At 37.9% G+C, this 24,541-nt stretch overlaps 1 protein-coding gene across 2 annotated transcripts in view; it reads left to right on the top strand.

Annotated features, from left to right (window-relative positions):
• Positions 1 to 1,035: 1,035 nt before the first annotated feature.
• KCNJ3 (potassium inwardly rectifying channel subfamily J member 3) overlaps positions 1,036 to 24,541 on the top strand; it is a 164,806-nt gene continuing 141,300 nt past the window's right edge. Inside the window, exons 1-2 of one of the 2 annotated variants that reach the window (XM_007466906.1) lie at positions 1,036 to 1,926; positions 13,319 to 13,535. In XM_007466906.1, coding sequence (XP_007466968.1) covers positions 1,225 to 1,926; positions 13,319 to 13,535 — 919 coding nt within the window. In that variant the 5' untranslated portion in view covers positions 1,036 to 1,224. The remainder of the gene's footprint in view (positions 1,927 to 13,318; positions 13,536 to 24,541) is intronic. The other variant, XM_007466907.1, reaches the window with a different exon arrangement.

Raw genomic sequence — 24,541 nt, 5'->3', positions numbered from 1 at the left:
GACCGGCGTTGGCGCCCGTTGTGGTGCCCCAGGAAAAGTAGGAGCGAGGAAAACCGCCTTCAGGGCAGAGTGCGAGGCCAGGCTGCCGCTGCCGCCGGCCGCGCCGCCTCCTGCGCTCTCGCCTTGGGTGAGTGCTCGGCTTTAGCGCACCGCCGCGTCTCTGCAGCGCTCGGGGGCGGCCTGAGGGCCCCGGTGGCGCCCGCGGAAACTCAGCGGCCCGCGGACGGCAGGCGGACGCGTCTCCGGAGTCCGGAGCGGGGACTCTGAGCCCGGAGGGCGTGGGTAGGGGGCTGCTGTACCCGTGCCCGGCAGACATGCCTTTGGGCGGGATTTGGGCCAAAAGATAGGAGGCGGGAGCGCCGGAGGGAGCCGGGAGCCGTCCCGCGGGGCGGGCGATCGGGGGGCGGGGGGGGGGGGGGGGGGGTCTGGTCCGAGCAGGTAGCGCCGCTTCGGCCGCCCGGCGAGTTGGCCATCAGTCTTAAAACTGTCAGTTTGGGAGCGCTGCAGGAGAGTCAGGAGGGCTGTGGGAAGGCGAGAGGGGGCCCCCGGGATGCCTGTGGTGAGGGAAGAAAAGAGAGGCCTCGAAAAGCTTGGGGGCACATTTGCGCTCGGGTTCCTGGTCCTTGCAGCCCTCCTGCCTTGAGTGTGCGAGAACACTTTTTTTAAGACTCAGCGTGGAGAGAAAGCCTCCGTCGGGGGGGGGGGGGGGGGGCGGGGCGCGCCCGGGGGGGGGGGCGAGGGGGGAGCGGCGGGGAGGGGGGGAGGGTCTGGTCCGAGCAGGTAGCGCCGCTTCGGCCGCCCGGCGAGTTGGCCATCAGTCTTAAAACTGTCAGTTTGGGAGCGCTGCAGGAGAGTCAGGAGGGCTGTGGGAAGGCGAGAGGGGGCCCCCGGGATGCCTGTGGTGAGGGAAGAAAAGAGAGGCCTCGAAAAGCTTGGGGGCACATTTGCGCTCGGGTTCCTGGTCCTTGCAGCCCTCCTGCCTTGAGTGTGCGAGAACACTTTTTTTAAGACTCAGCGTGGAGAGAAAGCCTCCGTCCCAGGGGAGGAGAGGCGTCTGCGGGGGGCAGAGACCGCAGCTACCTGCCGGGTGCGCCCCCCGCCCCGGGCACGCAGGCGTTCGTCCCCCCTTTCTCTCCCTCTCCCACCTCCTCATTGGTGCTGGTTTGCAGCGCTCGGCTCCTGCGCCTTCGCTTCGCGTTTGAATCTGGCTCGCCCCTCCGTATTATGTCTGCACTCCGAAGGAAATTTGGGGACGATTACCAGGTAGTGACCACCTCGTCCAGCGGCTCGGGCTTGCAGCCCCAGGGGCCGGGCCAGGGCCCGCAGCAGCAGCTTGTGCCCAAGAAGAAGCGACAGCGGTTCGTGGACAAGAACGGCCGGTGCAATGTCCAGCACGGCAACCTGGGCAGTGAGACGAGCCGCTACCTCTCGGACCTCTTCACCACCCTGGTGGACCTCAAGTGGCGCTGGAACCTCTTCATCTTCATTCTCACCTACACCGTGGCCTGGCTCTTCATGGCGTCCATGTGGTGGGTGATTGCCTACACTCGGGGCGACCTGAACAAAGCCCACGTCGGCAACTACACGCCCTGCGTGGCCAACGTCTATAACTTCCCTTCGGCCTTCCTCTTCTTCATCGAGACCGAGGCCACCATCGGCTATGGCTACCGCTACATCACCGACAAGTGCCCCGAGGGCATCATCCTCTTCCTCTTCCAGTCCATTCTCGGCTCCATCGTGGACGCCTTCCTCATAGGCTGCATGTTCATCAAGATGTCCCAGCCCAAGAAGCGCGCGGAGACCCTGATGTTTAGCGAGCACGCGGTGATCTCTATGAGGGACGGAAAACTCACGCTCATGTTCCGAGTGGGCAACCTGCGCAACAGCCATATGGTCTCCGCGCAGATCCGCTGTAAGCTGCTCAAAGTAAGTGCTACCCGCCCCCTCCCCACCTGGCGACCGCCAGTCCTCAAACCTGGGAATTAACTCACCTGAGAGCCACCCTCAGGCTCCTAGGCTTGCCTAACGCCACAGGTAAACTTCCTTGTTTGGGAGCTGGGGAGGGCTTGGAGGACTGGGCAAAGAGAGTACAACTGACAGTTCTGTTCCTTTCCCACCCACTCTCGTGCTCTTATTTATTTTATTTTATTCTTATTTATACTCATCGGATGTATTTGTGTCACTTTCTGGACTAGTAACGCCAACGGAGTGCTGTTGGCTCCTGGACCTCTGAGGTACACGAGTGCCCTATTCTCCTTCCTACCCTTGCTGCTTTGCTCTTTAGAGAGCTTTTGAGTTGTTGTCAGTTGGCTACTCCGGTAAACTTGAAGTATTAAAACTGAACAGCTTTTAGTTTGAAGAAAAAGGTGCTGAAATTGCTTTAATTTTCACTTAGGGCTTTTCTTTCTTTCTTTCTTTCTTTCTTTTTTTAAAATTTCTTTTCTTTCCCCCCTAGTAGTATTTAGCAGGTGGATTATTCCTTCAGACCCAAGAACATTTATTCTAACTCTATCTGTGGTCATCTTTTTTAACAAGTACACAAACCAGAGAAGCAGTTTATAAAGTGGAAAAACAACACCTGGTTGTTTTCAAGTTTTATTTTTACCAAATATTTTCCTAGAGAAATATTCTGTGAAAGCGTGAGTGCTTTTCCTGTAGACTCTCTTATTAATTGTATTCTTAATTGCCTGTTTCTATGAAGCCTTTGTCAGTTACAGATTTCACTTGAAGCTTTTCAGCATCCATTAAAGAAGATTGCTTCCTACCATCAGCAGTGTAAATGCTAAAAGAAATTGCTCATGGAGTGATTATTAAAGCAAGGTCCATCTAGTCGTTAGAGGGCACCACTACAAACAAGAAGAGAAGCCCACTCTAATCACTCACCCAATTAGAGTCTAGGAATGAGGGATACAAGCCCAGTTCTCTATGTGTTATTTACAATCCATCTTTTTGAGGGATTTGCCTTAGATAGTTTTCAAATGTTCATAAATTGAAAAGATGACCTCAATACGGTCTTAAAAATTTATCTGAGATTGCATGGAAAAACCATAGCCCCATTCAGAACTTAGCATTAATAAAATGAAAATCTGAAATATTTAAGTTGAGATTTTGCCTTTGAGATTTCAATTTTACTCTACAGGTCCTCTATCGTTTTACACAGCCTCAGTTTATATGGTAGTTAAAAGTGGTCCAATGTGCTTTAAAAAAAATTTGTCTCGTGTCATTTTCATTACTCATTTACAAGGTCTTACCCTAATTATTCTTGACCATCTTGCTCAGTATAGTGTTGGACTTAAAGCAGCTCAGTTGTCCTGTCACTCCACATCATATGCATATTTACTATGCTACAGACAGTAAACAAACTAATTGTGTATAGCTTACTGGAAAAATTTTCAACCTGGTTCTGCTGTATATGTTAATTAAGATAATGGTGAATAAATAATTTGAGTAGATCATATTCTTTATAATTAACTCCAATGGGCTGCATGTAATTTTTTTTTTAATTTAACTTAGTATATCATGCTATGGACCACATTTGAACCGAGTTGTTTGGATCAGGCTAAACATGTTGTAGACATGTTTGTTGCAGGGGTGTTTATTGTATGTGCCTATTTCTATGAATAGAACAAGATATATAACCTCTCTTTTTAGGTTAGGCCTACCAGCAACACTTTGTAAATGTAGTGCAAAAGTCTCTGTCGTGGAATCCATGTTCATGTGTCACTTTGAGATTTTTACTGAAGAGTAGTTTATCATCTTGATTGGTGTATTGGAAACTTAAAATTAGACTTTAAAGGTCAGTTATTGGTGTTCTCTAGTTTTTCAAACATATAAATACGTTTATTAAAACAAATATCTTTTTGAGGAAACATATCTAGATGTTTTTAGACTATCAAATTTTATTTTAACAAAATCAGAAATAATTAGAATTAATCTACATAGTAGGTTTTGTTTTTTGTTTTTGTTTTTTTACAAAGTTGTAGTGAATCTGAAGTACCCAGTCTCTACAGTGGTTCAGGACACTGATAGTGATTTTTATGTAAGTATCACATATACCACAAGGAGTGTCCTGATCAAACAAAAAAAAAGATTTCTACTGTTGGCAAACTTGGAGCAAGGTGCTATATTAACACAAGGTGATAAAAACATCTAATTAAAACAATATGTATAATGTTCTTATAAAATTTTTTACTTTTGATTTGTTGGGAAGATGTCAGTGCTAAAAGTAAAAATAATTGGCATGTGGAGTCAATTTATATTTAAACAAAATTATGGTGAAATTCTGTCCTGCTTTTTTTGTGAGGGGAGAGGGTTGATCAGTGGCAGCTCTTCATCCAACCAGTTACTGTAGTTTGCTTGAAGTTGATTTGTCCTGTAGCCATGGTGATTAAAGTGAATTCTCATAGCTTTTGTCATTTCCTTAGACTTCATTTAAAAGGAGCCATGTTTTATTAGGAAACTAATAACATTCGGCAAAATCAGATGGAAGATTTGCCTTTAATAAGTGACTCTCATTTTCTTTTAGGGACTGAGATGAAGTGATCCAAAACAGCCAGCTATATTTTTAAAGAGAAGCTATACCAAGATCTTAAAGCAGTAATATTTTGATATTGATCATATACATCCTTACTAAATATTATTACACATATTCAGTTTCTTCTCTTAACCCATGTTTGACATTTTAAATGTAAAATTTATGTATCTTTAATACAGAGAAATACATAGAATTTTAAGGCAACAAAACCATAATATTTAATAATAGTAATTAGTCTGTATGAGTTCTTCCTATTACCTAATTTAATTTCATTTATATTTTTCTATTGCTGTTTTCTTATTGGCTGAATAAAAGCTTATTTATCAGTATTACTATAAGAATTATATTTGATGATTTAAAGCACTTCTATTCTTGTAAAGAATAGAAAAATAAGAACATGCATATGACTTTCTAATCCTGGCTACCGTGAAGTTTTCTGTGCATTTTAGTTTTTGAATTCTGTGTCTTGATGGAAGTTTTTCTCTTATAACTTCTCTAATTTTTAATTGTTTTTAACTTATATGAAAGCAAATTTTATTTCAACTCTATTCCCCTCTTCCAAGCTTGCAAATCCTGAAATTTATTTCAATATTTAATTATAGATCTTCCAACTTTATGCTTGGAGCAATCAGTCCTTTTTTAACTTAGAAAAAAAGAAAGCAGATTAAATAAAAATTTAAGAATATAATTGGAAGTTATTCTTTAAAATTTATAATGTTATTATGAATACAGCTCTAGAAAGCTCTTTTAAGATGAATGTTCTTTCTCTTTTCCTCTTTTCATCCCCATGAAGGTGTTTTATTTGAATTTTATTTTTTTTAACCTAAAATATAGGAACTAATGAATAGCACGGTCATGTTAAGTTAATATGACATCCAGTTTAAAATTTTAATAAAAATGCCTGGATTAAGGAGTTGAGACTAATGGTTGATACATTGGACCCTGTAATTCAGTGTTGGGTTTAAAGGATTTGGAAATCTCACCCTTCCTACAATGGATAAAGAAGATGTGGCACATATATACAATGGAATATTACTCAGCCATAAAAAGAAACGAAATTGAGCTATTTGTAATGAGGTGGATAGATCTAGAGTCTGTCATACAGAGTGAAGTAAGTCAGAAAGAGAAGGACAAATACCGTATGCTAACACATATATATGGAATTTAAGAAAAAAAAATGTTATGAAGAACCTAGGGGTAAAACAGGAATAAAGACAGAGACCTACTGGAGAACAGACTTGAGGATATGGGGAGGGGGAAGGGTGAGGTGTGTTAGGGCGAGAGAGAGACATGGACATATATATACTAACAAACGTAAGGTAGATAGCCAGTGGGAAGCAGCCGCATGGCACAGGGAAACTGGCTCGGTTCTTTGTGGCTGTCTGGAGGGGTGGGATAGGGAGGGTGGGAGGGAGGGAGACAAAGAGGGAAGAGATATGGGAACATATATATATGTATAACTGACTCACTCTGTTATAAAGCAGAAACTAACACACCATTGTAAAGCAATTATACCCCAATAAAGATGTTAAAAAAAAAAAAAAAGAAAGTATATACCTTTCCCTAGCATATTAATTATATTCTATCAAAGAAGATATTTAATTTTGTGAAATGCCTTTTTAGGATCTTTGGTAATGATTATAATTGTTCTCCCAATATATTTTAATATTATGAACTTTCATAATAATTTTCCTAATATTGGATCACCTTTGCATTATAAGAATAAAGATCAAAACAATTATAAAAAAAAAAAAAAAGAATTTGCACACTTATTATCCAAAAACCATCACAGTTACATGTATACATATGTGTGTGTATATATATGTAGACACTCAGTCAAACCTTATTTACATAAATTAAACATAAAATCAATTATTGTTAGATACATATTTTGAAATTAAGAGGTAAGGTTAAATTTTTCTCATGGAAGTATAATTTTATATCTTCATATTTTTATTCATGGCATATAGTCATCATCTTCCTTTCCTAGGATGTCAGCTATGCAACCCTTAGCTTTCACCTAATGAAAGGTAATGATGCCCAGTTATCTTCTAATATATCACATACATTATTTTTATACTCATCTTTTCTATTCTCCATTTATATGGATATTCAGAATTGGATGCTATCTAGTTTCCTCATATGAATGTGATCCAGTGCAGATGCAATAAAAAACAAAATTGCATCTGCAAAACTAAAAAGCTCATCATTCTTTTCATATATCTTAATATTTTGTTAATCTTTTAACCACAGTGATTCCTGGACCACTTGATTCCTGATTTTTTTCATATATTTATTAGTTTGTCTTCATTCCATACCTTGCACTTTAATGCAATTATGGTTTTGACTCTATATGACCCTATTTTGTATGACTGACTCTTTTCTCCAATTAGTCTTGGTCAATTTGCACTTTAGTTTTAATCTTGAGATCATTAGTTATCTCCTTTAAAAAATTAATTCACAAGTGAATATCTATTAAAAAACTCTTCTTCTGAACATCGTACAAGTGGTTAGTAAAAAGATTCAAGGAGTCTAAGACTGAGTACCCCAGAACTCTTGGGGCTAGATCTTACAATGGTCAGTGAGTTTTTTTAGGTGGGTTTATTTTGTCTTTAAAAAAGAAAGTACAGGGGCTTCCCTGGTGGCGCGGTGGTTGGGGGTCCGCCTGCCCGTGCGGGGGACATGGGTTCGTGCCCTGGTCCGGGGGGATCCCACGTGCCGCGGAGCGGCTGGGCCCGTGAGCCATGGCCGCTGGGCCTGCGCGTCGGGAGCCTGTGCTCCGCAGCGGGGGGAGGCCGCAGCGGTGAGAGGCCCGCGTACCGCAAAAAAAAAAAAGGCAACAGTGAGAGGCCCACTTATCGCAAAAAAAAAAAAAAAAAAAAAAAAGAAAGTACAGTTTCTATGTAGTCTAGCTTTGCCTTCTCTGACACAAGTACAGTAATTCTGTAATAGGTATAGAACTTGGGTTCTTTTTAAAGACTATAATTACTATTCTTCTTTTAAATAGTAGTAATATGTTGTTTTGGTTGTTTTGTTTTTTATTTTTAATATGGTTCCTGAAAAGGACAGGGTGGCTTGTGCTCAGGGGAATACAGTGTGAACAGAAATAGGGACATAAAGACCCAAAAATAAACAGTAGTAGGTAAGAACAAATGATGAAGAGAAGCAGGAAAGAGCACTTGATGGGTTTGAGGGTGTTTGTTTGCTGAGTAGGAGGGGAATGTGCAAGTAGGGTTACAAATCCTGTCCACAGTTATTATTATAAATTCCATAAAAAGTCCTCAAGGAATTATAAAGCTGTTCTTTCACTTAAATAGTATAGAAGCCTCACAAAAGTTATTACAGGATAAATTACATTCCATCTATAAGTTACTTTCTTTTCATAAAAGTGAACATATTTTTATGGGATAATTGGCTTAGCATTAAAAATCTTTATTTTAGCCTTGATGTTGGTCATATTTTTTTCCACCTGTGTATTGATGGAATTTCAAACTTAAGGAGTCAAAAGAGGGGAGTTCCCTGGTGGCGCAGTGATTAAGAATCCTCCTGCCAATGCAGGGGACACAGGTTCAAGCCCTGGTCCAGGAAGATCCCACGTGCCGAGGAGCAACTAAGTCCATGCACCACAACTACTGAGCCTGCACTCTAAAGCCCATGAGCCACAATTACTGAAGCCTGCGTGTCTAGAGCCCGTGCTCTGCAACAAGAGAAGCCACCGCAACGAGAAGCCCATGCACCGCACCGAGGAATAGCCCCCGCTGGCCACAACTAGAGAAAGCCCGTACACAGCAACGAAGACCCAAAGCAGCCAAAAGTAAATAAATAAAATAAATAAATTTATAAGAAGTCAAAAGAAATGTACAACTGTAGACAGTCCAGATGAAATTCTAGGTCCACACTTTCTTCTACCTGACTTTAATTTTGGTCTGAGTCCCAAAATCATTGCCAGAAATGCTTTGAGTCACAAGGCATTGTTGTTCTTTATACTGGTACCTGCTTTTGGCTCATTTCCAAATTTTAGATTCCACATAGTACTCTGACCTCATTGCATGTAATTTTATTTCTGACTTCAGCATATATTCAGCACACACACACACACACACACACACACACACACACACACACATACACACTGCACATTTAAAGAGGAGAAGTGACATTACAGATAAAATGGTGGGGAGGTGGTAGGCAAGAAGGGCTGCCCTCTCTGTCTTCAACTATGTTTTCCTTCTTTTCCTTTCTGGACCACTGGCCTTCATTACCTTTTCCAGTAGGTACGTGTGAAAAGTGGTGGTGGTGGGGGGTGTGGATCAAGCCTTAGAATATTATAGAAGTACATCTCAAGAGTCAGATGTTAGAGCTTAAATTTTTTTTTTTTTCAAAATTCCCCTAGCTTCCCTCCGAGCTAGGAAAGAGCACAATGGCTATAATTAGAACGCAATAATGGGTTGGAGAGATGGGAGAAAGGCAGCAAAGAGATTGATTGTATTGGTGAAGTGTGTCCCTGCTGAATGAATGTGGGCAACTGATCACAAATCTCCCAGAAGGAGGATGGCGAAATGTGGATCTACTTATGCCAAGGGCAGTTCTAAATGTGCATCCAGAGCGGGGTGTGTGTGTGTGTGTGTGTGTCTTTGTCTTTGGATACATACGCTACAGTCCTTTATCTGTAATAAGAAAGCTATTTGTCTGTAAAGTACATGATGATAATAATCCCTTCTAGGCATCTGTGACTTTTGATTCCTTTTCCACCTGTAGTCAGAAGTTGTAATTTATTATCTTGCAGGCCTTTTTGGACTCTAAGGGAGTTCAAAGTCATTTGACATTAGCTGCTTCTTTGAAGTTAGTACATGTGACTATAAAATGAGGCACAAACCTTAAGTTCTAGACATATATCCATGTGGCATATAATTGAAGTGTGTGTAATAGAAATACTACATTTCAATAGCAATATTTTTATTACAAAGAATAACTTAGAAATTATTGCCAAAATCTAAATTGCACACAATCATTTCAAAAAATCCAGGCGGTTCTACTTATAATGTTTTTGGACACTAAATTTAAACAAACTTTATGCCTTAGAGTTCCTTGATTTTTGTCTTAACTCTCAGAATTTCATATAATGCAACCAACCAGAAAGTCTTTAAAATGGCAGAAAAAATCTTTATTTCCTTCCCCCACATATTTCATACAATTGATAATAAAAGTTGTATGTTAAGTTATTCTCAAGTGCTAGTGTTTTCAAATTATGTTCTAAATTTTTAAGAATTACCAATTTTCCATGAACTGTTTTCCCTTCCACCTTTGCCCCACTTATTTATTCAATAGTTTCAAGATTTTAAATGATTATTTCATCAAGTAAAGTCAACCTTAGAAATTTTAATAATTTATTGTATCACTCTTCACCTTAAGCAATTGTTTAGAATTGTTGTTGATCTCGACTGTATCTATTTACATATTATCCAGGAAAAGATCATGGTTCTGTGTTCCCTTTTGGAATTAGGAGGCTTATAGAACCAGAGGAGATAATGTAGACCAGGGGCAAACTGATCTACTAATGAAAGATTTCTTCTTTTATCATAATTCTTAAGATGACATAATAAATAAAGGTTAAATTGGTTTTTACCTACTTTTTTTATGCCTATTATCAAAATTTCTGGGTGAAATATGGTAATTGGTATCTAAATAAGAGAACTAGAAGTGGATAAAATATCATTGCTACTGATTTATTACATACTCAAGGTACAGATCACAGTTTAATTTTATAAAGGCACATCCATAACTCCTCTTTTTCCTTTGTATCTGTTATGTATGTGTTACAGTTCCTTGAACAAAAGTTCTCTAACTCCACTTATACAAGTTGAGAGACTATAACTAACATATGCTTCTTTTCCCCCCTTGCTCCAGAAAAATCTCTGGAATTGCCCCAGAATTAGAAAAGCCTAGATTAGAATTCCTTGTAAACCTAGAGTAGAATGTGCATGCTTCTGCAAATGTATTTGGTAGATATATGTCAGGTTCTGGGACATCGTATTTTGCTGAGTATTGATAAGATAGCCTTGCTCTGCCCAGGAGCTCAGACTTCAAACAATTCCAGTGCTCCAGGCACCTGCCAAACACCCCTCCCTCCTCTAAACAGAAAAGCTTTCTTTTTAATTCACAGTGAGTAATAGGCTTCCCAGTCTATTACAGTCAGAGAAGCAAACAAAAATCAGGGAGGTAAGCATATTGATAGCTGAAATATCTGTTGGCCTAACAAAAAGGAAGAAGACGTGAAAGATAAAATTGTGGATGTATGTAGTACCTCAGTGTCATTTAAAGTAAGATGAAATTTATCCACTGGAAAATAATTTTTAGTGAATAAGTAGGGAATTTCACTTATCGGAAAAAGATGTAAGTGTGGAAAACATCTTTCAAAGAAATGAAGTATTGTTTTCCCCATAGTATCACAAAATAGGTGCAGTTGTGAACTTTGTTTCTGCCAAGACTTGGATAGGATATAAAGCATTTGGGAAGGGGTATAGGCATAATTTTGAGTATATGGAACACATTTTTAAAATCGAAAGATAACGTGGAGTCTGGAACATTATGGACATTAATGGAACAGATTCATGCATATTTAAGTCTCAACTACCTACATATGAATTAACTGCTTTGCTAAAAATAAAATAAAATATTTCTTATTCTAGGTTGGCATTCTCCTGATAGCCTGTTTCTAGGCCACTTCTTTTTCATGGGTTATTGAATGAGCAGAGAATACAGAAGCTAATGGCTACTCTAAGAATGAGGTGCAAGTATAAATAACAAATATATAAGTAAGGGAGATGAATTTTAGCCTTGGTGTACATATATAAAAATTAGAAAAATATATCTTCTTTGGGGGAAATTATTTTAAAATAAATGGGAAACTGAGTTTAAAAATTATGTTTGTGAATATTTTTATTTCATGCAGAAAAAGCAGAGCTTAGAATAGTTGGTAAAATGACCCAAATTCTGATCATTAATTATAAATGTCAGAATACCACCTTGTGTTTATATAGCACCTGTTTCTTAGTAGGTGAGAGAACAATGACCCAGGATTTTTGTTTTTATTTATTTTTGTTTTGTGTTTGACTTTTATTTTGTTACATTAATCAATACATGTTATACAACTGTGTATTTGCAAAGATGCTGGTCTCATCTGTATTTTACCAATTTGAGAATATATATAGAAAGATAAATGAATTCTACTGGCTTAGAAATGACTAGTTTTCTCCAACATTGGTTGTTAGAGCTGCTGTTTTTATTTTTGCACCATCAGGTTTTTCCATGTTTTTTTTTTCTTGTCAGTAATCATTTTCTTCTTCTTTTAAAATTTTTAATCAACTAGTCATAAGGCAGAGAAGAAAAATAGTCTCAATATTTTCATTGGACTTTTTTTCTATACAAATAAAACTCCTGAGTATCACTAATTACAAAGTAGCCTCTCTAATTGACTAGTTCTGCTTTTGAGACTCTGTAATTGCTGCAGTAACAATTTGCCACCAACTTGGAACTCTTGGTTTTGTTTTGCTGTGGAGGACAGCTTACTAAACCATATTTTTCAGTATTTTCAGGCTCTCTTACAAAGCCAGTGTCTTCCCAGGAACTCTGAAAGTAAGGATTTTGTCTTCAGTCTACCGATTCATTGGACAGACCAGTGTTGCAGAGTGTGTTTTGTTTATTAAATTTGCTTTGCAAAGAGTCTCTTAAAATATATTGGACTCTTCCAAACCCCATTCAACCAGCAGCAAGCCTCCCTCCACCCTGATTTTTTTAACGCAGCTTTTATTTTACCAGCATCATCATAATAAATATTTGCTTATCGTGATCCTTATAAGTAACATATATGAAAACTGAATAGAAAAGAAAGATACGTTTATTTTCATGGTTTGCTAATTGCTAATAATTGTATTTAATTTTTTTTAGCATGCAAGCAGTTTGTTGAATTAAGCTTTATAGTGATTTATACTGATACTGAGTGCCACTGCCATATGAAAGTTTTAGTAAACTACGTTTGTCTAATACAGATTTTTTAAACTGCATTTTGATTTAAAGAAATTCAGTTGAGCACAAATTTTGACTAATTTTACAATTTATAAAATAAATAGAGAAATAACTTTAATGCAGTTTATTACTAGTAGTTCGAAAGCCACTAGTTAACAGCATCTGCCTTTATTTTTATTATGTGAGCTGTTGTGTACATAACATTATTCAATATGATAACATCTTCACTATTCTATTCTAGTTTCTATCTATTTGTTACTTTTCAAAGGTCCTGGAAAAATGAATTATTATGTTTGCTTTGCAATAATGCAATAAATCTGTTTTTAAATTATGATCAACCTTTTTTAGCTTTAACAAACTCCATAAGAATTGCCTACTTATTTGCTTTGGGAGGAAAAAAACATCTGGCGTATAGTGCGTTATCATTTAGTGATTTATGTCAAGCAGTAGCACATATACACTTAGTTCCACAGTTTGTGTTAACAGCCATTGTTGGACCAGGCATTTTTCCAAAGCTCATGAGTTAGGGACTGGTAATTATAGTAAGTCGTGTATTATAAATAATGCATGTATGTTCCACATGAGCTATGTGGGATTTCGGCCCATTTGCTAGAACATAGCTGCATAATGATTTGTTTGGATTTTGTTGCAGATGATTGATAGTGCAGAATGTTGGCAATGATGTAAATTACTGTTGGGCTGCCTTGCAAATTTCAGTACAAGTGGTGATTTCTTCTCTTTTTCTGTGTGCTTGTCTAGTCTCGGCAGACACCTGAGGGTGAGTTCCTTCCCCTTGATCAACTTGAACTGGATGTAGGTTTTAGTACAGGGGCAGATCAACTTTTTCTTGTTTCCCCCCTCACGATTTGCCACGTGATTGATGCCAAAAGCCCCTTTTATGACCTATCCCAGCGAAGCATGCAAAGTGAACAGTTCGAGATTGTCGTCATCCTAGAAGGCATTGTGGAAACAACTGGTGAGTAAAAACATAGATATGTCATGAAGTTTCTTTATTCCATAATAACATTATATTATATGCACAATACCTATCATGGTTTGGGCTAAATGTCTCAGCTCGCAATAATGAAAGTAATGACTTGTCTGTTATTTCTTTGTAACATTAAGTTGATACTGCTTTGAAAATGAAGATTTACTGTTGTGATGATTGCATTTGTAATGTTAACTCAGAAATACTTACTGCAAAAAAAAAAAAAAAAGGAAACTGAGATGACTCCTAGAAATGATTATGATGTTCTAGTTTAACTGCAGACTTGGATTTCCTATAATCATATATTTTTTAAAAGATTTAAGGTTAAAATAAATTCAGGGTAATTAGTGAGCAACCGGAACTCAGCATGCGTATTCTTACCTTAGGGATGGTGATTCGGGTGTCATTGACAGAGCTTTAATATGCTATTATATGCAACCTCAGTGGAAAATTCCCTGTGTGTGTGTATGTGTGTGTGTGTGGGTGTGTGTGGGTGTGTGTGCGTGCACGCCCGCAGGCGCGAACCACACTAAAGTAGCATTTTAATTTCAAAGTGGGTCAGTAGATTTCCCCAGCTGAACCTTGACCAAAAATTTTTTGAAAAGAAATTTTCTTCCTTTTCGGCTTTGGTATAGCTATGTGCTGTATGTTACTTCTTAAGATGTGATATAGCGTTGCTATGCTGCAATACCCACAGTTTGCTACTCTCTGAGGAGAATAAGGTTGGCAAAGGAAAGAAACAATAAATCAGAGTATATTATTTGGGGCCTAAGCATTGCCAGTTGGTTTGGAACCTGCTGGATGCTTGAGACTAATAATGGACTATTTACATAATTATATCTATCTATCTTGAGTTTTACTCTTGCTACAAGTAGTGAGAGAGCAAGAAATACTTTAGCTTTTAATTTTTTTTCTACCAATATCATTCTAATAATCTTAAAGTGCTAGTTATTATGTATAAACTATAGCATTGAAATTAACATCGGCAATAGCATAGGTACATTCAAGCCTTATATCAAGGTGGGAGACGTTACATAATGAAAGAATCTCCCATCTTGATATAAAGCTTTGTCCAAGGGGCAGGGGGAGGCAAGCCACTGTAATCTTATACATCTGTTACATAACACCGATTTGAAATTTGGGCAAGATACTTAATCTCCGTAAACTTTTTTTCCCATCTCTCTAAAAGGAGAATGATATAATAACCACCTTGAAGCTACCTGTTGTATTACTATTATTTTATTATCATTAGTGCTTCACTTTAAAATTTCAGGTTTTTGAGAACAGTGAGTAAAGACTTAATTCATCAATCTATATCTGGGATTTGATTTCTGTGGACAATTTCATGGTTTAAATTCTCCAGTTTTTGAACTTAAAATTGAATTGATGTCATAGTATATTTCTAAAATATCATATATTGATAAATAATGAAACCAATTTATAAAGGCTTCTAGTTCAAGAAATCTTTACATTTAAATTTTAGTTTTTATTTGTCTCGTTTATTGAAGTAATAATACATTGTTAGAGCTTAAACAGCAGATTTTTTACTGATTTATTTTTAAAGCATATGGTTCTATCTTTGACACAGCTGGTTATAGTTTATTAATTGCTTATTATTATTCTAATCACTGTCACGAGTGAAGTTTCTGTTTCACTTGACAGTCTTTCACTAGTTCTATCTATCTATCTATCTATCCATCCATCCATCCAACCATTTTTCCTACTTATCTCTGGTTAGTGTGTATTTCTTAAGAATGAGAAATTTTTTCTACAAAATCACAGTGCAATTAAGAAAAAAATCAGGATATTAAACAATGATACAGTACTATTATTTAGCTCATAGTCTACCTTCACATTTTATCAGTTGTCCTAGTAGTTTCCATCATAGCCCTTTTTCCCTGGCTCATCAATTTAAGGATTATGCCCTCATTTGTTTACTTGTATTCTCAGTAATTTCCATCATAGCCCTTTTTTCCTGGTTCAACATCAATTTTAGGATTATGCCCTCATTTGTTTACTTGTCTTCTCAGTCTCATGATGAAATAGTTCCTCAACCTTACTTTGTGTTCTTGACCTTGATGTACTTGAAGAGTACAGGCCAGGTCTTTTGTAGAATGTCTCTCAATTTGGATTTGTCTGAGGCTTCCTTATTAATTATATATTTTTTTGATTTTTGACTTCTACATAGGCATCTTAATGGAATATTGAATCAGGTTGTTTTAAAAATACACCTGTGTATTCTTGACTTAACTGATGTCTTCATCAGATTTCAGAGGATCATGGTTAGTAAATGATATTCTACATAAAGTCATTTGGAGTTTCATAACATTAAATTATTCATTAGGACTGTAGATTTCATTTTACCATTTTCTGCCGTCTCCCCCTTTTTTTTTTTTTTTTTTTTTAATTATGAACTGGCAGAGACTACTTTCCACAGAAAATGTGAAAACTTGACTGGAGACTGAATTTCTTATTTAGAGATTGCCTTTTATGGAGAAAAGATTAAAGCCTGCTTCCTCTTAACCTCTTAACTAAGCCTGTTTTCTAGATTTAATATAGCAAGAATAACAGCAAAAACATTATGAATAATTTTTAGAATTTATTTTGTGGAAAACTTATCTGACATTTTGTTTGTGTATATGCCCTAACTGATTAAATCACACATTATTCAAACTCTGAAAAATCTGTCTATATTTTCAGACCTCCCTGAGTCTGGTAAAAATGATATAAACATTCTTATGTCCATATGATCATTTAAAGTTATACTGAGATTTATTTAGATTCATTTTTCAGGATGTTTCCTCCTTTATCCTCCCATTCACAATACTTTCTCATAATATTTATTGCTTGGAATAAGACAAATACGATCTTTTGTGATGTTTTGAGACATCAATAATACCATTTTGGCTCCAGTGTTTTTTGTTATACAGGCTTGTGACTAAATGTTTACCCAACAATGTAACTTTCCATCATATTTAACATTAAAACACCAAGTTTTTAAATCATTCATTCATTCACTAGACAAATAACTGAATGTATGATGTGTGTTTGGAAATATTTGAAATACTGGCAATATAGTGGTGACCAAGACAGGCAGAATCCCTTTCCTTATGAAAGTTATATTCTAACTGGAGTTATATTCTAAGACTGCGAAACAAAACAAAAAAATAAATAAGCAAGGTATTATCACATAATAATGTGTCAGGGATAAAAACCAAAACAAAACAAGGTTATGGAACAAAGAGTGCACCCCAGGCTTAGGTTGATGGTTAGGAGAGGTCTCTCTGAGAAGGTGACACCTAAGCAGAGACCTGCCTGTCACGAAGGACCTTCTGGGCCTGGCTAGAGGGAGAACACAGCAGAGGCTGAGAAACAGCTGGTACAAGGGTCCTGAGCCGGGAACCAGCCTGATTGATTCCAGGAACTAAAAGAAGGTGGTGGTGGTTAGAGCAGAGTGAACAATGTGGAGAATGGGGTGAGGAGAAGTCTGAGAGGTCGGGGGTGGGGTGTGGGTGCACCTCTGCACTACAGATGATTGCATCGCATCAACAGTGAGTGCTGGGATTCGATTCAAAAGCAAAGCCTGCATTTAAATGCTAGAGTAATAATTTAGTAATCTCAGACTCTATATAACAAAGTAAAACACACATTTTTTTCACCTAGTGGATTGCATGTAGTTTATTTAAAACCCAGTGACCCCAATGCCTAGGGAATGTGTAAAACTTTAGACCGTTACCACTTTTCCGTATTAACAGTACTACCTACACAGTCCCCAGCCCCCAAGACAGGCACATAATTGCTCACTTTGCTGCGGTCCTCTGATGAGAATCTTCTGATCTCATTTAGTTTTTGCTTCTTCCCTTCCTGTAGTCTCAGCGGGACTGGTAGTGGTGGTGAGGAGGGAGATGAAAATTAGAAGATTTCTCATTTCCTTGAAAGTTTCAGCTTCCAGCTCAGGACTCACAATAATTACTTTCCCCACTTCCTTGGAAATACTCCTCAGTGATCAGGTTTAGGGATTGTTGCCTTCTTTGCTTCCAATGAGTTGGACTTTCACTTTCAACAAGGAACACACATTTGCCTCTTCATGAGTAACCTTTGCTTCTTGGCTCACATAGCAAATTTCTAAACATAGGTTACCTCTAACTGTTGCTCTCTTTGCTGATTCTCCTGGGAGGGAGAGCACTGCTAGAGGCAAACAGCATTGCAGATTTGGCTCATTAGAACTCGTTGCTTTCAAACTTCAATCTGCTCTCTGCTGCTATTTGGCAGTCTTCTTAATTGTCTTTTCTGCACTCCCAGGCTCTCTCCCCATGGGATCTATTTTAGACCTTTTCTCTCCTTCCATGCCCCCAGTCCCAGCTGTCCTATCCCTTCCTAGGCCTACTACTCTCCACCTAGTTTATCGAAAAGAATGTGACACTTCAATTTGTATACTTTTTTTTGACTCTCCTTATCCTTTTCTCGTGGTTATATCCCCTTTTTCTTTGCTGGTGTCTGTGAGGAAAATGTCTTTATTCTCCTCCAAAAGCACCTGCTTTATCGTCATGTTTATTACCTGTGACTCAAGCGCCAATACTTACTATACCTAATACCTAAAATCCCTTTGACTCTCTTTGTTCTCAAACATGTCCAGGTCTTTCTTCATGAAAAACGTAATCCGGTTATTTATTCCTTTATACTCAAGGTTCTTTCTGGGATTCAGAGACACCACATTTTCCCTCTCCCTCTTTTTCTGTTTCTTCTAATTTTTATTTTCCAAGTGTTCCTTATACCCTGCATGGCTCCCTCTTCTTATAAATTTTTCCTGGATCTCTGCCCTTGACTTCTTTCTTCTTGAATCTAGATACTCGATTTTTTTTTTTTTTTTTTTTTTGCAGTACACGGGCCTCTCACTGTTGTGGCCTCTCCCGTTGCGGAGCACAGGCTCCGGACACGCAGGCTCAGCGGCCATGGCTCACGGGCCCAGCCGCTCCGCGACATGTGGGATCTTCCCGGACCAGGGCACGAACCCGTGTACCCTGCATCGGCAGGCGGACTCTCAACCACCGCGCCACCAGGGAAGCCCTACATACTCGATTTTTAAAAATGAACCCACAAAGTATGCACAAGTCCATTATTTCTTTTATCTCCAGCTATGAAATCTCTCACCTGCTGTGGCTTTATATATGCCATCAATTTCCAGGACATTTGTCCACTCGGATGTCACTATTTTAATTCAGAGTCAACTTGTGTAAATACCAAGTAATCATCTTACCCTCAGATTACATCCTCATCTGGAATGTTTGTCCCTATTAATCATGGCTCTTTTGTCAAAGGCCTCCTCTCCTTTTCTTTCTTTTTTATACCCAATTAAGTTGTTCATTCCACAATATTTGTTGAGCACCTATTACAGGCTAAACAGTATTCTAGATCCTGGGGACACATTAGTTAACAAGACACAATTCCTGTTCTTGTGGGTATTTATAATCATATATGGAAATCAGACAGCAAAATGACGAAGTGCCTCATTTAGAGTGTTAGAAAATAAGTGCTATGGAAAAAAAGTAAAGCAAGGCAAGAGGGTTTGGGAGTGAAGGGAAGTCAGAGTAGGCTGCAATGAGAAGGTGACATTTAAGCCCAAGCACAGTATCTTGAGTAAAACAAATCCCTTTGCTTTGAAGGGGATTTCAGGTAGAGTTTGAGCAATTGTAAATGCTCCAAGGGAGCAGGTACCTGGCTTCTGCTCTCTGTTAGTGGTGTCTCTGTAATTCAGCTCTTCCTCTGAGAGTTCACATAATAGTACTTCTAAATCACAGTAGTTGTCTCAGGAATGGATTTAGTATCTGCTTACATACAGATTATGCACTATTGAATGTTTGCCTGGTGAATGTGCTTACAACACTACTATCATGATATACCTGTGCTCAAAAATCCCTAATGACTGCCAGTCAAAATGCATGTGTTCCTTCCTGAGACAATTAGGTTGCCCTCCTTACTGTAATGTCCATACACTGGTGCTCACTGTTGATTCCCATGTCTGCGATAATACCATTTTCACTACCTAGGATAGAATTTCTGTCTTCTCTTAATGGCATAAGAACTGCCATATTTGTTCAGTCTTCCCTGGGCACTTTAGTCCATGTGCTTTCCTTTAATCACTTATTTAAAATACTGTGTTTTACTATGAAGGGGCTATTAAATACATGCTCATTACAGAAAAAATACAAATATGCAAAATAAAAACCTTACTCTTATTTTCAGCTACTATACAGTTAATGTTGGTCATTAACCTTTCAGGTGTCTGTATTCAGATATATTGTTATATTATGCTACACGTACTGTTTTATAACTTGCTTTATTGTATAATATGCTTTTAACTCCTTCATGTCAAATTAAAGTTCTACACCATTCATCTTAATGGCTTTATTGTATGCCAATTATGTATCTATCTTAATTTTTATTACCTATCTCCTGTCTGGAATTTTTAGGCATTTCCTTTTTAATGAGATAAATACTCTATAGTCCATAGTTTTAATTTATTTACCACCAACTTTACTATTTTATATAAATTCCTAAAGATGGAATTCCTAGGTAAAGGGACATATACATCTGTTGGTTTTTAATATCTATTTCAGGGTTGCTATACAGAAAGTTGGTACCAATTTACAACTGGCTATGAAGGTGCCTATTTCCTCATACCCTTGCGAACAATGGATATTATCATTGGTTTCATTTTTGTCTATTGACATTATTTTATTCTTTTTGATTACTAGCAAGGTTGAAATTATGGTATCTATTGGCTATGAATTTTATTTCATGAATTCTCAGTCACTATTGCTCATTTTGCTTCCAATTTATTGCTTGCATAAATTGCTTGTATAATTAGCACACTATTTTGAAAAACCCTGTCCCTAGTAGTCTGTCTACTATTATTAAAATATTTTCTTTATATATACATGTGTAATTTTTTCACATTCATCTCTTATGTACTTTATTACGTCTCCAGATAAACTGTAAGCTGCCAAGATTGACTGAGGACTGTTTTGAGGCTGTATTTTTTTTTTTTTTAATGTATATCATAGGTTGCAGAAAGTAGTAGATACCAGTAAACACTTCTGATCTGTTTGTTGTTATTTTTAACTGATTTTTATAGAGTTGCTCTCTTTTTATAAACTTGATTTCTGAGTCATAAATTGTTTTCTTATAGGAAATTGATCAACAAATGCTTGTTGATTATCCATATTATAGTAGGTGTAAGATAGTACAAAGATGATTAAGGAGGAAGTCCACAGTCCAAAGGGAGAAAGAAGTTGAGCTAAATTGAGTGTTAGCAATATGTGCTCAAACAGATATTATGCCACGCTACAGTATAGGCCTAGAGTAGTGGTCCCGGATGGATTTGTTCTTAAGGAGTCTGAGAAAGCCCCCTGCCCCCCGGCAGAGGACACAGCATGAGGTGAGACAGGAAGGTGAAGGAGAAGGTCATACAGAGGGTAAGGAGAGCTGGGCATTCTGGCCCAAGGAACAGCAAATGAGAATTCATTTTGTTAGAGGAGTCAAACCATTTGGTATGGACTGAGTAGAGGACAGGTGGAGGGGAATTGGCTGGAGACGAGCCTATCCTTGAGGCATGGTTTGAACCTAATACTATAAGCGATGAAGCCCTTGAAGGACTTGAAGCAGAATGCCATGATTGTATTTGTAAGATTCAAAGATCCCTCTGGCTGCAGGTGGAGGATGGATTGAGTGGGGCTGAGACTGGAGACAGACCAGGTGTTAGCTGTTACAGTAGGCTAGACCAGAGATAATTGGGTCCTGCATGAAATTGTCTGACTCAGGCAACTATGTGACTGTTGAAAGTAATGAAAAAGGCCTCTGGTTCCAAAATAGTTGCTTATAATTAAACAAGAATGGGAAAAGTGCTCCAGGATCCTTCCCATTGAAGTTCCACTCCCTACTTAGAAGAAGCTGAGACACCCAGAGAAACAAAAAGATAAATTGGGGAAAATAAATAAAACAGCACGAACAAGCCACTGACTCTTCTCCTGACTAGTGAAAAAACAGTTGGAAATTTCCTAATGAGTAAATCACAGAGCAGAATCTCAGCTTGTGAATAATTGAGATGTGCCTACAATTTTCCTCTATGAATGATTCTACAATATTTAGCTTTATGAGCTGTAATTAATCATTACACTTTAATGATCCTTCAGAAGATAGTGATCTGGCAAACCCCTAGTGTTACTGCAAATGAGCTAGCTCTCTCCTGACCATTGGAAATTTTATTCATCCTTCCTTATTGCAGGTTCTGAATCATTAGCCTGTGAGCTCCTTGTATCTGTTGTAGTCAGGACCTAAATCAGGGATGTCTTGTTTACCTCTCTGGTTTCCCTATTCCTGCCCAGATTGCTATTACCTTTTAAAGTAATTGCTGGTGTTTCAGAAGACTTACCTTATCAAGTAAAAGTCCATGACCCGTGGATCACTATATATTGGAACTCAAACTACCCTCCTCCAAGTGACTTCTATGATTATATATATATTTTAATATTTATTATTTCTTAATTGTGTTTTTTTTCTCTTTTAGAGATACCTTTTCAATAATTTGAGTCAAAATAAAACTCAAATTTTTGAGAAACATAGTCTTTTTTATATAAGGCAATTTTTTATGAACAATTCCTAAATAAAATCCTAGTTTATCATTTTCTTTTGATAGCTGTTATAGACGTTTTTCCAGGGACTTAAAAAAATTAATGCCTAAATATTGAGGCATGAAGTAGGATGACCAACTATCTCCATTGACCTGAAACTGAAAGGTTTTCTGGGGCATGAGTCTTTCCATGTTAAACCAGGAACTCTGAGCAAACTGGGATGGTTAGTCACCCAACTTAGCAATCAGAAATGTTGGTTAGTCACCCAATTTAACAGTCAGGAATGTTAGTTAAGCCTTCCTAGATGTCTACTTCAATTTAATGGGGAAATTTGCTTCATTGGTAATGGAATAGGTCTTTTCAAACTTATGATTGGAGTTACTCCACTGTTTTCCACTTTCCACATTCAACATTGAAGCCTCAAAAATACATAAAAAGAATATTTTCACATGTTATTTTCTCATTATTTTCACTGCTATCTTGTATAGAATATTTAATTAATACAATCCTTAGCATTTTAGAATGAAGTTTCTCATTTGTTGTGCCGGAGGGTGGTATGGGTAAATTACTGGGGATGAGGTGAGCTGGGGAGGGTTGACACTATATTTGTCACAATCTTGCCTATGGCATATATGATAAAAGAAGTCAGCAAACCTTGTAGATAATCAAGCTAATTGTTAAATGTAAGCAAGGGGGATTGTCATTGGGGAAAGCAGTTTTGGTTAAATGTGGCGTGGTCCAGTGACAAAGAACGTCATAGTTTAGACATTAACTAAGTAATTTTCAGAGATTTTCAAGGTAAAGTCCTGGTACTACCTGCATTGGAATCCCATGGGAAGCTTATTAGAATGCTGACTTTGGAGCCTTTGCCTAGACTTACAGTGTTCAAATATCTGATGTTTGTGAATCAGGAAATTTGCATTTGTGATAGGCACCCAGATGATTCTTATTAAGAACATTAAAGTTTGAGAACTACTCAATTTCAGCTAGTGAAGCCACTAATATTTATTGAATTAACTACTCAGCAGAAATATTTTGGACTAATTTAGCATATTGGCATGTGGTAAAAATGAAAGAGAACATAGCTCTTTAAATTTCTGACGTCTTCAGAGGTGAAGCTTGTTTTTGTTTTAGAATGTGTATATCTTTATTATAAATAATTGGCTTATACAATTATGGAGGCTGGTGAGTCCAAAATCTGTAGTGTGGGCCAGCAGGCTTGACACGCAGGAGAGCTGATGGTGCAGATGAAGTCCGAAAGCATTCTTCTGGAGAATTCTCTGTTGTTCAGCAAGGACACTCTTTTGTTCTATTCAGGCTTCAAATGAGTGGATGAAGCCCACCCACATTATAGAGAGCAATCTGCTTTACCCCAAATTCACTGATTTCACCGTTAAAGAGATAAAACTTTGTGTCGATTCAGACTGTGCTGATCAATGTAACCAAATGCAAATTAATGTGGGTGGAAAATGGTGAAAATCAGGAGTATGGATTAAAATGCATTGCTATTCATCATGATAAGGAAGAACAAGATGTGATAGCTATTGTGGGACATTGTGTGAAGATGTAATATAAATACCAAACAAGGATGTTAGTGCCACTCACTGCTGGAGAGAATTCTGATCACTGAAATCACTACACATGGATTTGACCAGAACACTGCATGCAGGTATTTACCGTTTCATAGAGGGATTAACGTTATGCTTACTGCAAAGTTCAGAAGGAAAATTTTTTTCATAATTTTACACTAAGACTAATGCTGGCTATTAGTCATTAAAGCTAAACTATTTGAGGGCTTTTTTTCTGGGGTAAATATTGTGGAGATTGCAGAGATTAAAGAGAAATATGCTTTTAATAGGAAATGGATAATGAGTGAGTAAGATTTGAGATCCAGATAGAGTGAGTTTATCTTGACAAATAAGGATTCTAGACCCACTTTGCACTGCTTCACTTTGATTAGTTACTACTTTGTTCTAGGCTCTATTTGAAAAAGAGCTAAGATCAGTGACCCATTCAGCTCATAGAGGAGAGCTCAGAACTGCAATTCAAGTGGGAAGTCATGGCTGCCCATTGTATTGTTGCAGTTGAAAATGAATGTTGAATAAAATAAAAATATATGAAGTTATTTTATAAACTGTGGCATTTTAATATTTATTAATGATGGTAACAAAGTGCCATTACAAGATTGAGAAGCTCTCAGCATGGGGCAGGGGATGAAGGAAGACGATTAATTCTTTGTTGTCCAAGGATGACTTACCTTTGTAACCTGCATTGTGTTGGTTATAGGTGGGGTGTGTTTGCTGAATGTCTTGTGCCAAAAATATACTCATGAGCCTGAAAGTAGCTCTAGTTATGATCATTCCT

Source organism: Lipotes vexillifer, unplaced genomic scaffold (genome assembly GCF_000442215.2).
Source record: "Lipotes vexillifer unplaced genomic scaffold, Lipotes_vexillifer_v1.1 scaffold1440, whole genome shotgun sequence".
Lineage (NCBI taxonomy): Eukaryota > Metazoa > Chordata > Mammalia > Artiodactyla > Lipotidae > Lipotes > Lipotes vexillifer.
Note: the sequence above shows the minus strand (reverse complement) of the source record. Positions and strands in the feature narration are given on the sequence as shown.